This window comes from Xenopus tropicalis, chromosome 1 (assembly GCF_000004195.4).
Source record: "Xenopus tropicalis strain Nigerian chromosome 1, UCB_Xtro_10.0, whole genome shotgun sequence".
Classification (NCBI taxonomy): domain Eukaryota; kingdom Metazoa; phylum Chordata; class Amphibia; order Anura; family Pipidae; genus Xenopus; species Xenopus tropicalis.
Window position 1 is genome coordinate 157736391 of NC_030677.2, and position 22292 is coordinate 157758682.

Here is a 22292-nt window from a genome sequence, read left to right on the forward strand (position 1 = left end):
CTGAAGAAAACACACAGCTTTAATTAGTGCAGGACTATAGTATATATTACTTTGAAACAATTGTATTTTTTTTAGTTACCATTTCTTTAACTAGACATAAAAAAAAAAAAATTACCCCAATTTAGTCTGTGTAAAACAGTAATATGCATGTGAAACTGGGCTTAGCCTAAATGTCCTGCCAATTTTCAAAGTTTAAAGGACACAATCGTGCAAGTCATAGGGGGATGAACCTAGAGTAGCAATCCCCATTATACTGCTTCGTGGCCCCAAAGCAGATGCTTATGATCCAATTTCAGCTGCTGATACACACATTGGTTCCATATGGCAGCCAAAATGGGGCTGACAGTCAATAGCAGCCCTTTATTAACTCCAAGGTAATTTTTTTTTTTTTTTTTAATGACATGGACCCCCAAAACAACCACCATCTGAATGCAGCTCATAAGAACAAAAAGGTCAGGAATTATATTTTCTATGAATTTAATATATCTTACCACAGAGTCCCCAAGAACTCAGTGCATTTGCGAGTCTCTTTCCAATGGAAGTGTCACTACATATGCTCACTGCTTTGCTGCGCTAGGTTTAGGGGTCTCCAGAAAGGACCAATCCATTAAAAGATGACGTTACACCTGGCCAAGGAACTACTGCCACAAAGCAAATAACTCAGACAAGTTATTGGTTTCTAAAAAGCCTTGTATTGCCAATCTGAATCATGCACCAATTAAATGAGTTGTATATTTTGTATAGACTGGTTATTGCACTTTGGACCCAAACATTAGGTAATTGAGATTCCCAGAACATATTTTGCAAGTAGACAGAAAACAGGAGGTGTAAAACTGCCAAACATAAAGGCTTATATTGTGCTGTGGAAACTTATTGACACTGGATAAGTGGTGTAAAAACAGTGTAAGATAAATGGCAAATCTACAAAGCACCTCTACTCCATTTTCTTTGTTGACCTTTAAGGTTACATTGACTTACCACGTTAGTTTCTAGAGCTTACACTTACGGGGTTTTTTTTGCACCAGTTTGACCATAGCAGGTAAAACTAGCAGCTCCTTTGAAATGTAAGCCAGCCAAGACTCTCTTTTCACTGCCTTTGCACAATCATAGTTTAGAAACATTTCTCTAACATTATGACATGCTCAAAAACAACTTTATACTTAATGGACCCTAAGCTGTATGGTGAAATGCAGGCAATAAACTAGATCAGTATCAACAGATTATTAAAAAAAACCTAACTGGAGTGGCATTATCCATTTCTTATAGTCCGTTCTACTGCTTTGAACATATCTGCAGAGTATTGTGGCAAGTACCTATACATGCCAGTTCTGCAAAAGGTGTATACATTTAAGTGCAGTCACCCTTAACTACCATTTATTTCATTTAAAGATGAGAGCACTCCAAATGCAAGGTTTTTCTTCTTTATTATATTGTGGTTTTATAATAGGGTCACTGGTATAAAGCAAATTGTTTTAATAAGGGTGGGTCAGTGCACACAATGATTTGGAGATGGGGGTTGTCATTAAAGGATAAGTAAACCTTTACTGTAAAATTGCTGAGTGCTATTCTAGGCACTTTTGCAATTTAATTTTTTAAATTCCAAGATATTAACATATGTTTTTACTGTGGATGCAAGAAAAGTTGAGGTTTCTAATGTTTTTTTTCTACCCAACAAGAACAAATCAGCCTTTTATAACAACATTTATTCAAATTAATAGCACATATATCCCTTAATATCTTGGAATTTTAAAGGTTTAGCCAATTCTTTAAAGCAAGACTAACAGAAGGTCTCACTACAGCAAATTGCAATGTGGCATTACAAAAGGAGGAGCATAACTGGCAAGAGAAGAGCACAAGTGAAAATAATTATGAACTCAGACTTACATTTAAAAGAAAAATATATAAATGTCATCACATGTTAAGGCATCTGTAACATATGAAAACTTGCTAAGGTATTTGAAACATAACTTTATTATGATCTAAACGAAAAAGGTATGGGAATGACAGTAACAAGATTCACCACTGAATTTTGTGATGTGACTGTAGCAGTCTTAACTTAAGATTTGAAACTTGAGGGTAGAATATTTGCAGTCCCAAACAGCTAAAGACGCAGGTCCAAAATATGAAGGAATTATTTTCTGAACTGCCACATTCACTCCGAAGCCCATTCATCTCCTTCTGCATCCCAAAAAGATTAAGCACATGTTCTGCTCAGCTATATAATAGAGTGGCAAACACGCTGCACCACATCACAGGACAGTTGCCTATAAAACTAGACTTCTGACGCTGGGCTCCAGCTTCATTCCCCTCACAGATCATCATCTTCATCTGGCAGTGCAGTGGCCTGAGCATGCTGGAAAAAAAGTAAAACAACCATAAGAAAAAACTTAAAGCTATGTTAAAAAAAGTAAAAGCATTAACATATCTCCAACCTCACAGCTTAAGACAAAGGAATGGTATTCCAGAGTTGTGCAGAAATGATCTAGTTACTAGTATTTGGCTTACCTGTAAATCTTGCTCATACTGTGCTGCCAATGCCGGATCCATTACAACCTCTGGTGGGGCAAGGGCTGGCATGGCTACAAACTCAAGATTGGGGTCACCTATAAGTTTCCTTGCAAGCCAAAGGAAGGGCTTCTCAAAATTGTAGTTACTTTTAGCAGAAATATCATAGTACTAGGGAAAGATGGAAAACAAAAATGTAATTAAAGCCATATATTAATAAGTTGCCTTTAATAAAAATACATGCACAGTACCCATCTACCATAGATATAGGACTTCAAGTTTGGCCCTGGACTTAAGAGTAGACTTAGTAACCATTTATTTACAAAGTAATTCAAACCTTTATGATGCTGGATCTACATTCCCAAAAACAGAATAAATTTAGCACTGTAGAAAATCTAAAAGCTACATGTTTATTCAGTACAGATATGACATTAGACCAGCGGCATGGTCTTGTTTTACAGATATGTTTTTTATAGAATCGGCTTATCAGACCACCTATAAAGAGGACTAATACACATTTACTTTCAAATAGGACAAGGCTGCACAGATTTTACCCTTTATGTGTATAGACCAACAGATTTACACAGCACCTTAAAAAGCAAATGTAACCCAAAAGTAGGATAATGGGTCCTCCAAGGACTTTATGAGCACCAAGTCTACCAACAGCTCCATATTTTTTTTTTAAAGGGCAAATGATAAAAACCAAAGCTCTAATGTTGTGCTGGAAAGTAATAATATGCTCCAGTAATATCCTAAACTATGTAGTTGTATAGCTAATCCTCTACGCAGAATGCGTGGTTGGTTTTTACTAACATGGTCTGAGAGCCATACATAAACGGGCAGCATGTCACAGCTGTCCAAGGTGGATACCTGGTTTCCTCTTGTATTTTATATGGGTAGTTGCATTTTTCTATGTTTTCCCCACTGCTGTCCCTCCTTGCTTACCTACCTAACCGCTAAAAATCTAATTTTCAAGCACATTTAAAGCAATGCAACGTTTTGTAACTTTTAACCTGTAGAACCAAACTAAGACACCCACACCACTACCCTAAATGACAGCACAAACCCAAACCAAGAGTTAATTCTGCATTAATTGCAGTCTTTGATGTCATCTTTTTCCACCCAAATAGCATTATTCTTAATAGCTAACAAAATAAGTGAGCTAGGAATAAACAGGGTATGCGCAGTAACAGTAAGCACTTTCTGGTGCCATGATTTTTCTTGATATGCTAAAGATAACTTCATGCAGAAAAATCTAAGATATGAATAGCATGAATCTGTTAATCAGATGGTATCTGCTAATTTATGCCAGGAAAACAGAAAAGGGCAGATATTGTTTTCATTTAAAGTAGCTTAGAATACTTTTAAATTATGCAGAAGAGTGGGACCTCATTTAAGGTGCAATCTTGTCTAAAGCGCAGCTTGAAGGTAAAGGCTAAAATGTAATACATGTAACCCAAGTTGTATTCTAGGTAAATTCAGGGAACGAAAGCAAATGAAAAAAAGGGTACCTATCATCTAAAATTAATTAGTTCCCCCTAGTGGAGCTGAAGGCTGACAAGCCCAAAATCCTGTTAGGGTGAAGACACATGGAGCTACTAGTAGCAGCTACTTGTCGATGCTACTAACAGACAATGCTGATCATTTACTGATAATTCTCTACATGTGTTTTAGCAGAGGCAATTAGTATTGTCTATGGCAGGGTATTTTCAGGCATTTAGGGCTCTGGCACACGGGGGAGATTAGTCGCCCGCGATTAACTCCCTGTTCGCAGGCGACTAATCTCCCCGAGTTGCCTACCCCTACCATCCCACCGGCGAACATGTAAGTCGCCGGCGGGATGGCAGACGCGGCGGCGCGATTTCCGGAAATCGCCGAAGACTCGCGAGTCTTTTTCGGCGATTTTAGCTGCTGCTAGTTGCTCTGTGTCTTCGCCCTTAGGGGAGATTAGTGGCCCGCAATAGTGAATATTTAGCTCCACGCGTGCAACTGCCCCCTTAGGCCAGCCATGGAATAGTATTGTTTTCCCTATGTGTAAACTTCTAGCCTATTTGCAAGATTTTGATTCTTTCTGAAACAAGGGGAGATATATCAATGTAAATTCCAAGCTAATGAAAAGTATTGGCCGCTACTGTTAGGAGCAAACAAAACAATTGTGTGCCACTAACAAAAAAAAAAAAAAACCCATGCATATAAAAAATGGATACTTCCTTCAAGTTAAGCTTACCTGAAGATTCTTCTTCCTATGGAAGACAATTGATTTGGCTTTAACTTTTCTGTCCTTTATGTCCACTTTATTACCACACAAGACTATTGGGATGTTTTCACACACTCTTACAAGATCTCTATGCCAGTTTGGTACATTCTTGTATGTGACTCTTGATGTAACATCAAACATGATAATGGCACACTGGGCTGGAAGACAGTTAAACACAGCATTAAAACATTTAGACAAGGAATCCAAAAAACATTACAATTAACAAGTTACTATTCTATAGTGCTAAGCAAAAACTACAGACTACAAAAACCACCAATTATCAAAATTAAGTGTACATGTAATAAAAGTTAATCTGTACTTATGTTTACATAGTAATTCAAAGCTAAACCATCAGTTCTACACGGCACTCAATACAACTGTGTAAAGTATGTGAAAGTTCCAAAGTCTAAACATTACATACCCTGGATATAATATCCATCTCTGAGACCACCAAACTTTTCTTGACCAGCTGTATCCCACACGTTAAACTTGATTGGCCCTCTGTTAGTGTGGAAAACCAGGGGATGAACTTCAACACCAAGTGTGGCTATTGCAGGATAGAAGAGATAAATAAGACAAAAGTGTTCCTTAATTATGGGGAGGGAAAAATCCTACAAGGAACCAACTAAAATTCATAGACAACATTTTCTATATAACTATGAAGAATACCCTAGTCAAAGTAAGAATGCCGGCACTAACATAAATGGAGAATTTAGGCTAAGACACACTAATCTACTTGTAGCCAGCTATTTATTATGGCTACAAAATACCCTGCCATAATACTGAAAATTATCTCTGCTAAAACAAAATTCTCATTACTGTCTATTTTGCAACTGCAACAGGTAGCTGGCTACAAGTAACTCCATGTTTCATTGCCTTTGAAAGTTTACTGTGGTTACTGGACAATTTAAAGGTACGCCTAATGGTTTTCTTCATAATGAAAGCACAATTCTAAGAAATGTAATTCTAAACAACTTTCTAATTTACTTAATATACATGGTTATATTTATTGCAAATGCTTTTTTAAAAATGCTATAAGGAGTTATCTGCCTACATTTTCTGTACTTTGTCAAAAGCAAGCCGAAAAAAACCTGACCAGTTACTTTGTCGGACCTAAGGAACAGGGTAGGAAACACTGCTTTTGATCGCACTTACATTTACAAATGATTTTTTTTTTTTTTTTTTTTAAGGATTGTCATGATTTTTATGGTATACTTTTATTCCCACATTACACTGTTTACATAACAAATAATTCACTCTACCATTTAAAATGTTATTCTTCAACCAACAAATGCATTTTTTTTAGTTGCAATATAGGTGTGTAGGCGCCATTTCAGTGCATTATGCCAGAGTCTGAGCTTTCAGAAGGAGCCAACCCTACACATTAGAACTGCTTTCAGGTAACCTATTGTTTTTCCTACTCTCATGTAACTGTAGGAGTCCGAAGATGGACTTGGATTTCTTACTGCCATTCTAATATCTACCACTTTTAGGGTGAAGACACATCAGCAATTAGTCACCACAACATTTAAAAACCCGCCGCAACCAATTGTGTTTTCGGCGTGGGGACTAATCGCCCCATGCGTCTAAACCCTTTGCAATACAGACGTCAGGGAGCTGCCTTTCCATGATTCTTTTTCTCGTCCTCGAAAATATAGACATGGCTAGCCCCCCAGAATTCCTTTAAAATTAAGTACTGGAATTTTTATTTTTTTTTTTAATATGGATTAAAAAAAGATTTTGATTAGAGATCCACTTTAAAATTATTTTCATATTTTGAATCTGCTGTTTATGTTCCATTTACACTTATCACTACATATGTTAAACCAGCAAGCTGTGCAAAAGCTCACCTTTAATCATTACCATCTGCTTTATACACCACACAATGACCAAGTTACATACCTACATATTTCTTCTCAAATTCACCAGTCAAGTGACGTTTCACAAAGGTTGTTTTACCGGTACCACCATCCCCAACCAGAACAAGCTACAAAGAATAATAATATTAGAAAACATGCAGCACAAATTCCTAATAACTTTAAGGTTTTTTTTTTTTGTTTTTTTACCTTAAACTGCACTTGAGGTTCTCCTTGGGCTGCCATGGTATGTTTGTCAGCCTATAAAAAGAGGAAAAAAAAGTAACAGAATTCTTACTGTCAGCTGCAAGATGTATAATAAGACTACTCATTCCCCAGAACATTCAGCTTTAGCATAGTCAGCCCACATCACTTGATCCTCCCTCACTTTTACACCTCTTATTCATGAATGTTAAAGGAGCATTGTGTAAAGAGAAAATAGTTGATACTGTAGGTTTCATCTTACACTGTTTACTAGGAATTCTTGAATGACTCAGTGGTTAAAAAGGTAAAAATCATGGGAGGGTGTACATTTGCTAGAACTCACCAATGGTTCTAATCTATCATGGGCTAGTGGCCTTCCTCTAAAAAAAAAAAATAATGCACCAGCATGCCTTACTTTACCTTCCTAAACATTCCCTGTGACACCACAAAAAGCAGAAAAAAAGATGGAGTGGGGGTCAGAATTACATCATGCATTTTTATTTTTTGTAAATGAGCACTAATGAGATAGGTTAGTGATTAAAGTCATTGGGTGCCAGTTGGCAAGACATGCCCCCAGTGATTCCTAATGTTCCAGTTGAGTGCACACAAATTAAAAAAAATATACTTTATAAACTGATCAACTGCCTTACACAGTACATATCTTTACACCATACAAAGCGTTAAGGCCATTGGACATTCAATTACATATATGGGTGCAGTAAAGTCATTCTAATAGACCTTTAACGTTTTCCCATGAACCTGAACAACTACCCAACTGACCCATGGGAAATCAAAGACAGTCACGTGTTCTCAAACAACATTTCTCGCCAGCAGAGCAGGGAAATACATGTATGGGTAATAACACAAAATGAACCACTTTCTGAAGCTGCTGTAAACCAAAAGCTCACAACATAGTGCATTACATGGCGCCAAACAAGCAGCCAGAGCTGGAAACCACCATCACAATTTGGGCTTAAGAGCGACAAAGCATAGAGGCTGGAGCAAAGCTTGATGGCTTATAAAAATGTGGGGCGGAGCTACCAGCTAAAAACACACACAGTTCTGCCAGAGCTGTGATGCCATCTTCTGAAATGTCCCAGGTGCCTTGTGGTCATCAGGATTGCACACATCAACTGCGGTTGGACCCAAAAAGACTGCTGAAACATTATAGAACACAGTGGCATGGTTCTGGTACTACTAAGCGGTCAGAAAGAACTGACCTGGGATTTAGAGTTAACCCCCCGTGACTGCAATTGCCAACAAATTGGCACCCCCAATCCTTTCTCTTTTCACTGTCCTTTAAGACACTTATCTTGTGTATTAAAGCATTGGTTTGGTATGCCCAACAACCTGGATGCCTGTATTTGCTTAAAAGGTATCTAAAACCAAAGACTTTTCAAATACACAAAGCTTAGATCCAGTTTTCATCCCTTTCTGCTCTCTACCTCTGGCTCAAACAAAAATGTCAGTTTCTGTCAGGCCTGTTAGGCTAAGGACAAAAGCAGAGTTTCTTCAACAGAGGGAAAAAGATACTGGCCCATGTGTAGTGTTATCAATACCAGCCATTTATATGTACACTTGTGCCAACATCTGCCTATAAACAGAGCAACAGGAAGTTACTGCCAACATCACTGCATAGCAACAGTACAAAAAACCCCACAGGATGTGCAATTAGCCTTAATCAGCTTGCATCTGCCAATATCACAAAAAAGTGTGTAAGTATATAAGAAAAGTAGCTTCTAATTAAATGTTGTTTTCTTTGTAAAAATAGAGCTTTGGGTTGGAGTTTCCGTTTAAGTAAAACTTTGTGTGCCAGAAGTTAGAGGCCCACGTGTGAGGAATAGCTGCAGCGCATTGGCTCAGCGCAGGTACCAGCAGGCGGAATAGCACGCAGGCCAACCCACCCACTAAAGCTTGTGGAAACAACTGCCCATCGCTGCCAATGCCATTTTGGTTACGTGACAGAACAATGCCAATTTCACGCCTGACAAAGTTGGGTCCCACATGACAATTAGTCACTGGGACCAGGATTAGTGGATTAAAAAAAATCCATTCTCCGTGCTAACTATCGGCTGACCCATAAATGTTTGTCTCAACTAGCAAGCTCCGGCCAATACATAATCTATCGGCCACCCCTCCACCCCAGCTAAGTGGTACCTTCCCGCAAGCTAGCAGGCCTAGGAGAGCAGGGCGGTGCGGTTAATAGAACAAGGCCGGGGATGCTAGCGTCGCGCCTCAGTGACACATGAGGTTCCGGGGTGAATGAGCGCTAATGGCGGGGACGCGCTTCCTGCGACGGCCTGCTTCCCGGTTTCCCCGCAAACTACATAGGTTTTAACTAGTCTGCCTTTACTTAACAGCCACAATATTGAGTATGTATAAACCCGGCCTACATGGCACTTCATGGGACTCGGCCTAGTACAAGTCATGTTTATCGCGCCTGATACTGTCTAGTCACCGGCGAAATAAAAAGAAGAGGCCACACAAACGAGAGAACTCGCCCACTGATAATTAGCAGAATACGTGTAGCCTCTGCTAACAGAACATCCCAGCAAATTACATAAGGAACTAGCAGTGAAGTCCCATAAAGAATGTAGCGCCATGGAGGAAAAAAAGCGCGCCAACATATAACTCCCCCCGCCTCTCATCAGGCTCTCAGCCCCGCTTTTCCCTTACCGACTAGAATCCCTCTCAAATCTACCGTGCCCGGCCGCACGATTAACCAGCGAGTGCTACAAGAGCTTCGGGACGCTTTGCGAATAGGGATGGCCGAGATGTCGGGCGGATTATGCGGCAGGGCCCAGCCTATATCTCCCACGGGTTAGAATCTCACCTTCCAGAAGCGTCTGTAAAGCAGCGAGAGAAAATGGCGGAAGCGGGATTCAAATAGCAGGGCGCGCTCTGGGAGGGGCGGTGACGTGGGAGGCGATGACGTCAGTGCGGGCAGTGCAAGCAGCAGCAATGCGGCGGGCGGGAGTGCGGGGAAAGGCCTATAGGCGGGAAGGTTTGAATGAAAGGACTTACGTAAGGGCTCCGTGTAGCGCGCCTCTTCTGGCGCAGCACTAACAAAGGGCTATCTGCAGCGTGTCATGTACAAATGGCACATTGTTTTACGTTTTTACGTATGTCAACTGATAGAAGTGGGTTGCACTGAGGAACACAAAGGGAAAAATGGCATAAGCTCCGACTCTGTGACTCTACTACCATCAAGAGTTTAAATACCGGGGAATTCCCTACCAGTCATTTGAACTGAAGAAGCCACTCGGATTAGTGGTGAAACATTTCAAGAAAACTCAGAAAAAGTCCAGTTGTTTTAGACTTAATTCTACTAGATACTCCGAGACCATGCTTTATGCGTTAATAACGTTTTGCTGTTGAAGGTGAACACTTTAAACCCTCAAAAACAATATATGCTTTTTTTTAATTCAATTTAGCAACACGATATAAGCTAATAATTACATTTTACATAATACAGACATACTGTATATCAGAAAAAATTCATTTTATGCCTGAAGATACAACTGATTTGGAATGCCCTGTATCTACTGACTGTCAACACAAGATTTGTATAGTTTCATAGAATTGTTTGACTTGTATGGGCCAAAATATCAGCAACACAGTAACAAAGTACCCAAACAAACCATACATATTTTTAAAGAATACATTATGGCAAATCCAAAAGCCATGAATATCTCTCAATACTCTAAACTAGCCAACTGCAATCCTTTCCTTAAGTTAGGGATTTTTATAACAATTTCTGGAATTTTGAAAAATTTGCACTAAACCTTTCCCATTTGAGCATCTTATTTCCTACATGAGGTATCAATATAAAACACCCCAAATATGAACATCAGGGCTCTACTTAATATTAACACATTCTCCCAAATCCAAATGAATATGTCTTTCTACTCCAAACCACAAACCCTTCCTGAATTTGGTGGTTTTTATTACATTTTGGAAAATCACTTTAAAGCTTCCACTTTGTAGCATCTTATGACAATTCGCGAAAAAGTCGCAAAATACCGATCATTACGAAAAAAACGCCTTCGGACACTTTTCGGACGTTCGTGGATTAGTAAATGTGCCCCCAGGGCTCTGCTAAACAGTTTGATGTCCAATGTGAGTAAGTTTACCAAAGTATGTGGCATATAGGGGCCCCAAAATTAAATACCCCATGTGATTTATCATTGCTCTTATTTTAGTTACTGCAAATATCAACACCAAGAGGCACATTTATCAAAGCATGATGACCACAATTGCAAAAATTATGTATATTTTTTCTAATGTTTATAACTTTTCATACTGATCACAATAATATCGTTAAAATTCTGCTACCTTTTCTCGTTTTGCGTAAATTTTTACGCAGAAGTCGTATTTTTCGCAATGACTATGAACTTTTTGGAATTCATTCAACTTTGGTATCCTGACTATCTTTTGGCCAGGTTGGAGCTGCAGAGTGCCATTGAGTCCTTTGGAAGGCTTCCAAAATCATGCATCGAAGTTTCAAAGTCAGAAAGGTTCTTGCGACGTTTACGATCATTCGGATACGAAAATTTAGTAACTTTCAGATCGCAACCACAATATTTTCGTACAACCAAGACAAAAAATTTTTGCGCAATTTATGCACATCAGAAATTTGTGCTTTGATGAATGGGCCCCCAAGGGTCTGCTGAACAGTTTGATGCCCAATGTGCATAGATTTACCAAATATGTGTCATGGGGGGACCCTAAATTTCTGCAAATGAAATTTGTTGGCTGCCAATTCAGCTTCTGCAAACAAAGAACCCTGACTCCCTAACAGTACAAAGACTGCTCAAAACCATATATATATTTTTTTTTTTTAAATCACCTAAAATATCTTACAAATTGCCACATTTATGTCACACTGTCAGATAAATAGTTTTTAGGGGAGAAACAAAAGACAAAGGGGCACATTCATTAAAGTACGACAGGTCCGATTACAAAAAAATCATACTTTTTCAAAAGATTACAACTTTTGCGTATTTTGTATGATATTTTCATTAATTTGCGTGACTTTTTTGTACTTTGTGTCAATTTACGCAACAAAATCGCATTTGTCGCAACGAGTACGAAAGTTTTGGATTCATTCAAGCTTCAGTATCGTGACTTTCCTTGGGCCAGGTTGGAGCTGCAGAGTGCCATTGAGTCCTATGGGAGGCTTCCAAAATCATGCACTGAAGGTTCAAAGTCAGAAAAGTTTTCCCGCTGTTTACGATCGTAAAAATTTCATGACTATCGGATCGCCATTCGCAAACAATCGTTTCAATACAAAAATTTCAGAACCTTCGGATCGTAAGTACGATATCTTCCTATTCAAATGAACAGAATTTTCATGACTTTTGCAAACATCAGAAATTAACGGATTTCGTGATTCGGATTTGTACTTTAATGAATGTGCTCCTAAATGTTAAAATCAAGACCTTATTAAACGTTAAGAAAAGTGAGCTTGTGTACACATGTGTGGTTATGTGTATATGTGTGTAAATATGTGCAAAAGAAAAAAAAGCCAGAAACGAAAAAAGCTTCCTTAGTAAAATGGGTACTGTTTGTGTGTATATGAGTAAATAAGGGTCACATTTTTGTGTGCAGGAGGTCTGCAGAGTCTTCACAATAGTATGGGGCCTATTCATTAAACCAAAATTTCTTTTTTTTGAGAAAAAATCATATTTTTTCTAATTTATAGAACTTTTCGTAATGTCCACAATGATTTCATTAAAATTCCACAACTTTTTCGTGGTTTTCGTTAACTTCCGCAAGAAAGTTGTATTTTTTGCAACGGCTATGACCATTTCGGAATTCATTCAAGCTTTGGTATCGTGACTATCTTTTCACCAGGTTAAATCTGTAGAGTGCCATTGAGTCCTATAGAAGGCTTCCAAAATCATACATTGAAGGTTTCAAAGCCAGAAAGGTTTTTGCGCTGTTTACGAAAATTTTGTGACTTTCAGAACGCAACCACGGTATTTTCGTAGGAGTAAGAAAATAATTTTTGTGACATTTTCGAACATCAGAAATTATTGTGGTTACTCTGAATTTTTTCCAAATGTGATTTTAACCACCCAAAATTTGTGGTTTAATGAATGGGCCCCTAAGTGTGTGGGCGGGCACAGGAAGCCGTAAGGTCCTGTTGTGTCTGCTTCTAGGGAGTTGGTCCTGCAACGATTATGTCACAGGACTGATGTGACAACTTGTTTCCAAGGGAGTTGTGAGCAAGATTATTTTTAAATTAAAACAACAGGAAAAATTTCAACACAAGTCCTATTTATTGTGTTCATTTTCAGCTAAGGTGTTTTTAAGTATATACTGTCCCTGTAAGAAGAATGAGACCAGCTAATGCATCAAGGTGTGGCAGTAAGTTCCCTGACTTACTGAGCCGATGCTGGAAAACTGGGCATGGTAAAATCTTGATTTGAAGGGGAGCCTGGCCGCTGAGCACCAACCACCCTGCTGAATGCATGTCCCAAAGGAATGAAGGGTTTAAACATGTGCAAACTCAACCTATGAATTAACTGACTTATCAGCACATTCATTAATGGAATTATATATATATATTTATATATATATATATTGTGAACCGGTAACAGGTAAACAGGTGGAAGGGAGATATATTTCCCCCAGGTTCATCTCCTACTCCCTCATGTATAGTGGTGCTGAGTGGGTTAATTCCCCAAAGGAATCACGCCTGGGGAATAATTAGCAGGCTAGATATGCCTGCAGTCAGAGAGAGTGAGGGGCTGGAGCTGAGACTATGGACTGAACTTGCTGTGTGAGGGTCTGTGCCTGCCTGAAGCAGCTTGGAGCATTTTCTCCCAAACAGAAGGACTCTCAAAAGGTACTGTGACTCTGGGGAGTTGTGTTTTTGGTTTAGCCGGCAATCCCAGTAGGGGACCGGTAATAGAGAGGGAAGCACCCTGTGTATTAGTTAGAGCCCAAGTGTGGCAAGGGTTTTGTTTACTTTTGTTTTGCTTATGCTCCTGCTGGATACCAGAGTCAGTCATTGTACATAATAAAATGGACTGTATTCACCTAAAGGACTGTCTGTATGTCTGATCTCGCTTACATATGGTGGAGGATGTGGGCATTGGCTATTTTGTCTTGAAAATAGTCAAGGCAAAAATTTAAAGAGACAGACACTCTTAAAGGTGAAGTTTTTTTTTCTATCTCCAAAACGGAAATGGAGGATGTATTAAAGGTGATGCTGCAAACCCAGCAGCAAGCTAATGCAAACCAACAGCAGAGTAATGCTAATCAGCAACAAACTAATCAGCTGTTGATTGCACAAATTAATGCACAGGCAGAAGCCAGTAAAGTTACTTTAGAACAACAGCAGCAAGTGAACTTGCATTTACAGCAGTGCATCCAAGCACTGGCTGAGAGGTTACAGGGTAGTACTGCCCTGGTGCAAGCACCAGTAAATATCCGCAAAGCTGTGCAAAGGTCTCTGCAAAAGATGACGCCCGCGGATGATGTGGAGGCCTACCTGGCTGTGTTTGAGAGAGTTGCAGCACGGGAAAAGTTACCGCCAGATGAATGGGCAGAGGTGGTAGCCCCTTACTTGACAGGCGAACCCCAAAAGGTGTTCTATGACCTGAAGGAACAGGACTCCCATAACTATAATAAGTTGAAAGAGGAAATCCTGGTCCACCTTGGAGTCACTTTGGCGGTTCATGCCAAACGGTTTAGTGACTGGGTTTACACCAGAGGCAAGTCTGCACGGGCGCAAATGCATGACCTTTTGTATCTCACAAGAAAGTGGCTGCAGCCTGACCTCAACACGGCCGATCAAGTAGTGGAGAGGATCGTCGTAGAACGGTACCGGAAAGCTCTACCCCGGGATCTTCAGCAGTGGGTTGGCCAGGCAGACCCCCAAGATATGACCCAGATGGTGGAGCTCGTGGAGCGGTTTGTGGCTACGGAGGGTTACCTCGGAGAAGGAGTTTCCCCACAGCGCCCTGGCAAGGCTCAGAGACTGCAGGAGAATCCTGGTAAGACTGTTCCATTTCTTAAAGGGGTGGTTTCCCAAAGTAACAGGGACAGAAACTCTGGTATGGCCACTGGACTTAATTCAGGCGCCAAGCCTAGAGTGGTGCCCAGTCAGCGGCAAGAGGCCTCTGATAGAGAGAGAAGGGGGGTACAATGCTTCCGATGTCGGGAGTTTGGTCATTTTGCAGCTAATTGCCCCCTAACAACAGAGCCTATGGATTGTAGCTGGGGAAGACGGAAGTCCCTGTATGCACACCCTGCATGCCTTGCTTCCCAACAGGAAGAGACTGGTAAACAATTTTGCCTGGTAGGCATAAAAGGACAGCAGGTATCGGCTCTACTGGACTCGGGGAGTTTGGTAACATTAGTTCGTTCCAGTTTGGTGGACACAACTGACTCTCTGAACTCTCGGGTTGGGGTTATGTGCATACACGGGGATACAAAGGAATACCCAACTGCTGTGGTTATGATTGAAACCCAAAGTGGAAATGTTAAGTATCAAGTTGGGGTGGTTAAAAACCTAATGAATGCTGTGATACTGGGAAGAGATTTTCCATTGTTTTGGCAGCTGTGGGGTAGAGGGAGTAACACTGAAAAAGGGCCCCCAAGGGAGGCAGAGGAGCCTGACTTGTCCCCAGAACCCTTTGCATCCAGTGATAGTGCTGGAGAGGTTGGGGTAACCCATGATATTTCCTCACCCCTAGAAGTGTTTGCTGGCCTGGAAGATGAAGTACAGGAGAGTGACATGGTACCTGACTTAGAGGTGTCCCGAGACAATTTTGGTACTGCCCAAATGAGGGACCCAACTCTGTGCAAAGCCCAAGAGGGGGTAAAAGAAATAAATGGGGAACCCCAGTTTCCTGGGGCAGAAACAGTGTTCCCACGCATGGTCCTGAACCAGGATCTGTTATATCAAGTGAGCAAGATAAGGGGTGAAATTATAGAGCAACTGGTGGTGCCTCAGCAATATAGGAGGGTGGTGTTAGATATGGCACACCGACATGTGCTTGGGGGACACCTGGGAGTTGATAAAACTGCAGACAGAGTCCTCCAGAGGTTCTTTTGGCCTGGGGTAGCGGGGGATGTTACGCGATACTGTAACTCCTGCCCTGACTGTCGGATAAATGCACCCAAGCCTCATTACAGAGGTCCGTTGGTTCCCCTTCCCATCATTGAGGTTCCCTTTGAGAGGGTTGCCATGGATTTGGTAGGTCCCCTGCCAAAATCCGCTAGAGGGCACCAACACATACTGGTTATTCTGGATTACGCCACCCGATATCCTGAAGCAGTCCCCCTAAGAAATACTTCGTCAAAATGTATTGCCAAGGAGTTGGTACATTTGTTTTCCCGGGTGGGGATACCAAAAGAGATCCTGACAGATCAGGGTACCCCATTTATGTCCAAGGTAACCAAAGAGTTGTGTCGCCTCTTAGGTATTAAACATTTACGCACGTCAGTTTACCACCCTCAAACTGATGGGCTGGTTGAACAGTTTAATAAAACCCTAAAGGCCATGCTGAAAAAGGCTGTAGACAAAGACGGGAAAAACTGGGACTGTCTGTTACCCTTTTTGTTGTTCTCCATCAGGGAGGTACCGCAAGCCTCAACGGGGTTCTCGCCATTTGAGCTACTATATGGTAGACACCCAAGGGGGCTGCTAGATATAGCCAAGGAAACTTGGGAACAGGAGGCTACCCCCTATAAGACTGTGGTAGAACACATTGCTCAAATGCAAGAGCGTATTGCAGCTGTGTTACCCATAGTAAGGGAACACATGGCACAGGCACAGGAGGCCCAAAGCAGGGTTTACAATAGGTCTGCAACAGTAAGGAATTTTAATCCTGGGGACAGAGTGTTGGTACTTGTTCCCACAGTTGAGAGTAAGTTCCTGGCCAAATGGCAGGGGCCATATGAAATAGTCGAAAAGGTGGATGAGGTGAACTATAAAGTAAGACAACCTGATAAGAGGAAACAAATTCAACTTTATCACGTGAATTTGTTAAAGCCATGGAGGCAGCAAGAGGTCCTTGCATCAAAGCCAGTACCTTTGCCTCATGGAGATAATCTGGTTCCTGAAGTAAAAATCGCAGAAACCCTGTCGGTTTCACAAAAACAGGAAGTAAAAGAGCTTTTGATGAGAAACAGGGATGTCTTTTCTGACCTTCCTGGGCGAACCAATCTCATTAAACATGATGTTGTTACTGAACCCCAGGTAAAGGTAAACGTGAAGCCCTACCGAATCCCTGAGGCACGGAGACAGGCAGTCTCCGAAGAGGTGAGGCAAATGTTGGAACTGGGGGTAATTGAGGAGTCCCATAGTGATTGGTCTAGCCCCATTGTTTTGATTCCCAAGCCTGATGGAAGTCTACGGTTCTGCAACGACTTCCATAAATTGAATGAGGTCTCAAAGTTTGATGCCTACCCCATGCCTAGGGTAGATGAACTTATTGAGAGGCTGGGCCCTGCTAGGTACCTCACTACTTTAGATCTCGCTAAAGGTTATTGGCAGGTACCTTTAACTGACCAGGCTAAGGAAAAGACAGCCTTCTCTACCCCAGAGGGTCTTTTCCAGTATAATGTGTTACCCTTTGGTTTACATGGGGCCCCTGCAACGTTCCAAAGGTTAATGGATCGGGTTCTTAAGCCACATAGACCCTATGCCTCAGATGTAGGACTGGGAGCTGTCCTCTCCCAAGTGGTAAATGGTGAGGAACACCCAGTAGTCTATTTATGCAGAAAGCTTACACCAGCTGAGAGGAGGTACTCCATTGTAGAAAGGGAGTGCCTGGCCATTAAGTGGGCATTGGAGGCCCTGAAGTACTATTTACTGGGTCGTAAGTTTAGGTTGATCACTGACCATGCTCCACTTAGGTGGATGTCAGAGAATAAGGAAAAGAATGCTCGAGTCACCAGATGGTTTCTGGCTCTACAGAACTTTAAGTTTACAGTGGAGCATAGGTCTGGGGCGTTGCAAGGGAATGCAGATGCCCTCTCAAGAGTTTATTGTCAGGTGGCTCATAGTGCTCAGCCCTACGGCCTGAAGCAGAGGGGGGGGGATATGTGAACCGGTAACAGGTAAACAGGTGGAAGGGAGATATATTTCCCCTAGGTTCATCTCCTACTCCCTCATGTATAGTGGTGCTGAGTGGGTTAATTCCCCAAAGGAATCACACCTGGGGAATAATTAGCAGGCTAGATATGCTTGCAGTCAGAGAGAGTGAGGGGCTGGAGCTGAGACTATGGACTGAACTTGCTGTGTGAGGGTCTGTGCCTGCCTGAAGCAGCTTGGAGCATTTTCTCCCAAACAGAAGGACTCTCAAAAGGTACTGTGACTCTGGGGAGTTGTGTTTTTGGTTTAGCTGGCAATCCCAGTAGGGGACCGGTAATAGAGAGGGAAGCACCCTGTGTATTAGTTAGAGCCCAAGTGTGGCAAGGGTTTTGTTTACTTTTGTTTTGCTTATGCTCCTGCTGGATACCAGAGTCAGTCATTGTACATAATAAAATGGACTGTATTCACCTAAAGGACTGTCTGTATGTCTGATCTCGCTTACAATATATATATATATATATATATATATATATACTACTCATTCTAGAGTAACCTCATTTCTTTATTTTGAGATATAAATGAATGATATGAGCTGCCACCTACATAGACTTTTCAGCAGTGGAATGACTGGTTATTGCTCCCACAGCAAGATCATTGAGCCCATAAACCTCTTGCTACAATACAATTTCCATGAACATTTATTGAAGCCCCATATTTATAACTTGTACAGGAAATTAGAATGGGATCTACAATAATGATACATATGACTGTCCTTTTACTAGTTTATGCTTTATTTCCTGTACTATTCTCTTTTAGGTTAGCAACAATGCAAACAAAACTTACTGCTAAGAAGAGCTAGAGAAAGCTTCATAGGTAGCCGTACACTGGCTAATATTCTGTGGTGAAATCAGATAGGTAGGGCTGTGGGCAGCTCGGAGCAGTGCTCCTGGGATGGCAAACCATCTGAAGTTTAATGCTGTGATGGTCCCCAATGGAAATGTGGACATGGCTTACAAAATGCTGAACAGTATTTAGACTGTGGATAGCATAAAGCGAGGTGGAGGCAATATGAAGAGAAGCCTTGTAATAAGAGAAGGAGAGAGAGAGTTATGAGAACTGTCCCCAGATCTATAACTCAGAGATGGCACGCAAGGTCTCCTTCCTCATGAGGAAGAATCACAGGATCCTTGGGCCTGGGTGTTAAAGGACATGGAAAGTCTAAGTCACTTCGGTGTGCCAAAATGTTAGGCACCCCCAAGTGACTTAAATCACTTACCTTGTACCCCGGGCTGGTGCCCCTGTTAGGAGAAAACAGCACCAGCCCGGGTTACCTGTATTAAGCGCTTCCTTCTTCCCTATTTGCGCTGCTGGCAAATGTCCGGGACAGGCGTATGCGCAGTAGAGTGAAACGCCGACTTCTCTGTTCAAAGTTCGGCTTTTCACCTAAAAGTTTGATGCAGGATGCTGCCACTTTGCAGAGAGGTTTGACAAAATTGGAAAACTGGGCAGCCAAATGGAAAATGAGGTTCAATGTTGAAAAGTGCAAAGTTATGCACTTTGGTATAAATAATAAAAATGCAAATTATACACTAAATGGTAGTGTGTTTGGGGATCCTTTATTGAGAAGGATCTGGATTTTTGTAGATAACAAGTTGGGGTTACAGATAGTGGATGTTCTTTTTTCCCATAAAAAGTATCAGCGTACCAGAGGCCACCCCTTTAGATTGGAGGAATTGAACTTTTATTTGAATCAGCGTAGGTGGTTTTTCCCGGTGAGGGCAGTGAGGTTGTGGAATGCCCTTCCAAGTGATGTTGCGATGGCAGATTCTGCTAATGATTTCTTAAACAAGCATAGTATCCAAGGCTATTGTGATACTACAATCTACAGTTAGTATTAATGTTGGTATATATGGTTTATGTATGTGAGTGTATAGATAAGTCAGTATAGGTTTGTGTATGCTGGGTTTACTTGGAAGGGTTGAACTTGAAGAACTCTGGGCTTTTTTCAACCCAATGTAACTATAAATTTTAGCAGTTATCTGGATGCTAGAGTCCAATTTAACCTAGCAGCCAGGCAGTGGTTTGAAACAGAGACAGAAATATGAATAAAGGAGGGCCTGAATAGAAAGATAATTAATAAAAAGTAACAATAAAAAAATTGTCACCTCACAGAGCAAAAGTTTTTTGGCTGCTGAAGTCAGTGACCACCATTTGAAAATTAGCTAGAAAATGTCAGAAGATGACAGCAATTAATTCAAAAACTATAAAAAATGAAGACCAATTAAAATCTTGCTAAGAATAGGCCATTCTTTTGAACCACCCTTTTAACAGATGGATACCATACAATATGGCAACCTTTTTGTTTGTTTTCCTTTTGTTGTCCCAACGGGCCTAAAGCTCTGGAGCAGCTGAAAGTAAAGAGAAGCTACAGCCCTACTATACTTCCTCATCTGCTGATGCACTGACTGACATGGTGTATCGATAGATGAAATTTCCATACAGGTATGATCTACAAAATGACCTATAGCAATGGTACAAAGACATTCGTCGGGTTCATCCACCTAAAATACATGTACCAAAAATTGTGCAAAATTATTTTTATCTGTACAGGTTTGGCTAGCTACTGTATGACATGGAATTTATATATGTTAAATTTTAGCTTAGCAATCTCTGTGTGACTACACAGAAGCAGGCTTTGTTTCATATGCTGAAGTGACAAATCTGTTAAATAGCTTTGGGTATGGCTGAAGTAATTCATAGACAAGGAAGGTTTTTATATAGCACACTGTAAGGTATGCTGAAAGGAGGTCTGTGTTGTAACATGTAGGTAGCTGTTTTTTATAGAAACCCGTGGTTGACAGAATTTTTTAAACACAGGTGAAGAGATGCCTTGTTCTGGACTTCTGAGCTACACTAGGCCTGTAAAGAAACAACTATTTCTTCCACCCTACAGGTTATTAAGGCAGTGTCGAAAGAATATGTAGAGGGAAGTACACTACACAATGTTAACACCACTAAATGCCAAGGGTTTAAATTCTTAAAACAAGTAGTAGTCCAAATGCAATGGTGAAAATATTGGAATAAGTGCTTTCAAGTGATTCTTATAAAAACAAAAGGAGGGCAGTTTAGGACATTTAGGTCTACATTTTTGTGCTACTTAAAAATACAAAGGGGCTCATTTATAAACTGGCTGTAACCCATATCAACCAATCAGTAATTACATTTTTCCAGCTAGCTGCATGTATAACAGTGAAAGCAGACTTCTGATTGGTTGCCATGGGTTACCGCCCAGATGCAGATTTGCCTAGTATTTATAAATAACTCCTAAGTGTCTTAGGCCAACTGGAGCTGCAGGGCTCAATTGGGCCTGTGCCTGTGTGGGCCCCGCACCATAGCCATCAGAACTTTGTGTGAGTTGAGATGCTGCAAGGTGTGGGCAATGCCTGATTTAAATTTGCAGAAATCAGAGGTGCAACTGAAGGAGGATGATGGGTTACCTTGGCACTAGTGGCAGGTAGGAGGGAACTGTATGAATGCACCAACTGGTGGGTATCAAATGAATAACTTGGCATTTGTGCACGTGCTGCCAGTACTGTCATGTCCTATGTATTACACCTGACAGTGACCGTAGCGGCTCTAGGCAACACCTGCTATCTGCCTCATGCTTCTCTCTAGGCCTGTCTTTTGTGTTGAATACTTGTATCCTGGTCATAGAATTAATTTGTATCCAGAGGAGGATCCTGGGAGTTGTAGTACCCCTACTTTTTGAGTCATTAAAATCTAATTCTGTTGCTTATTAAAACATAAAGGTTGGTGCCTGTGAGGTGCTGGTTCCTTCTAACTGTCCAACTGGTATTCCCTCAGGCCTCGTGGATGACAAATGGAAGCATGCAGTAGCATGCACCAACCCCTTGGATGTTGCTCTCAGTGCCCCCAAAGCAGGTAGTTAATTTTGAATTCCTGACTTGGAGGCAAGTTTTAGTTGAATAAAAACAAGATTTACTACCAAATAAAGCCTCCTGTAAGCTGATAGTGTGGATAGAGGCTACCTAATAGCCAATCTTAGCCCTTATTTGGCTTTTATGATGCTTGTTTGGCTCTCTCAAAGTCCTTTTACATTTGACTGTGGCTCACGAGAAAGAAAGGTTGGGGATCCCTGCAGTAGCGTATTGCCACTACAAAACTTCTGGAAGATCGATGTTTAGCAGAAAGTCCCAGAAGACAGACAGAGGAAGCGAAGGAGAGAGGTAAAAGTCAGAAGCAGAGCTTAGAATCTATGAAGGAGCTAGATTCCATGTAGATACAGATTGGGACTACATTAAGAGCCTTGAATGTGAACATTAATATTTTGAAATGTATTTAAGATTGAGATAGATGAGTCTAGCAGCAGTGTTAAAGGGATTCTGTCATCATTTCT

At 41.0% G+C, this 22292-nt stretch overlaps 1 protein-coding gene across 3 annotated transcripts; it reads right to left on the minus strand.

Annotated features, from left to right (window-relative positions):
• Window positions 1-1407: 1407 nt before the first annotated feature.
• ran (RAN, member RAS oncogene family) lies at window positions 1408-9811 on the minus strand. Of its 3 annotated transcripts, none has more exons than XM_012959012.3 (7): window positions 9656-9811; window positions 6829-6879; window positions 6665-6749; window positions 5184-5309; window positions 4733-4920; window positions 2506-2676; window positions 1408-2353 (listed from the first exon to the last, which is right to left on the minus strand). In XM_012959012.3, the coding sequence occupies exons 2-7, from the start codon at window positions 6862-6864 to the stop codon at window positions 2309-2311; spliced, it is 651 nt and encodes a 216-aa protein (XP_012814466.1). In that variant the 5' UTR covers window positions 6865-6879; window positions 9656-9811; the 3' UTR covers window positions 1408-2308.
• Window positions 9812-22292: the final 12481 nt, after the last annotated feature.

Coding starts and splice junctions, on each gene's coding strand:
- ran (XM_012959012.3), bottom strand. CDS start 6,864: ATGGCAGCCCAAGGAGAACCTCAAGTGCAGTTTAAG. Junction 4,921..5,183: donor AGATGGATATTATATCCAGG/GTATGTAATGTT, acceptor ACTGTCTTCCAG/CCCAGTGTGCCATTATCATG. Junction 2,354..2,505: donor AGTATGAGCAAGATTTACAG/GTAAGCCAAATA, acceptor CTTTTTTTCCAG/CATGCTCAGGCCACTGCACT.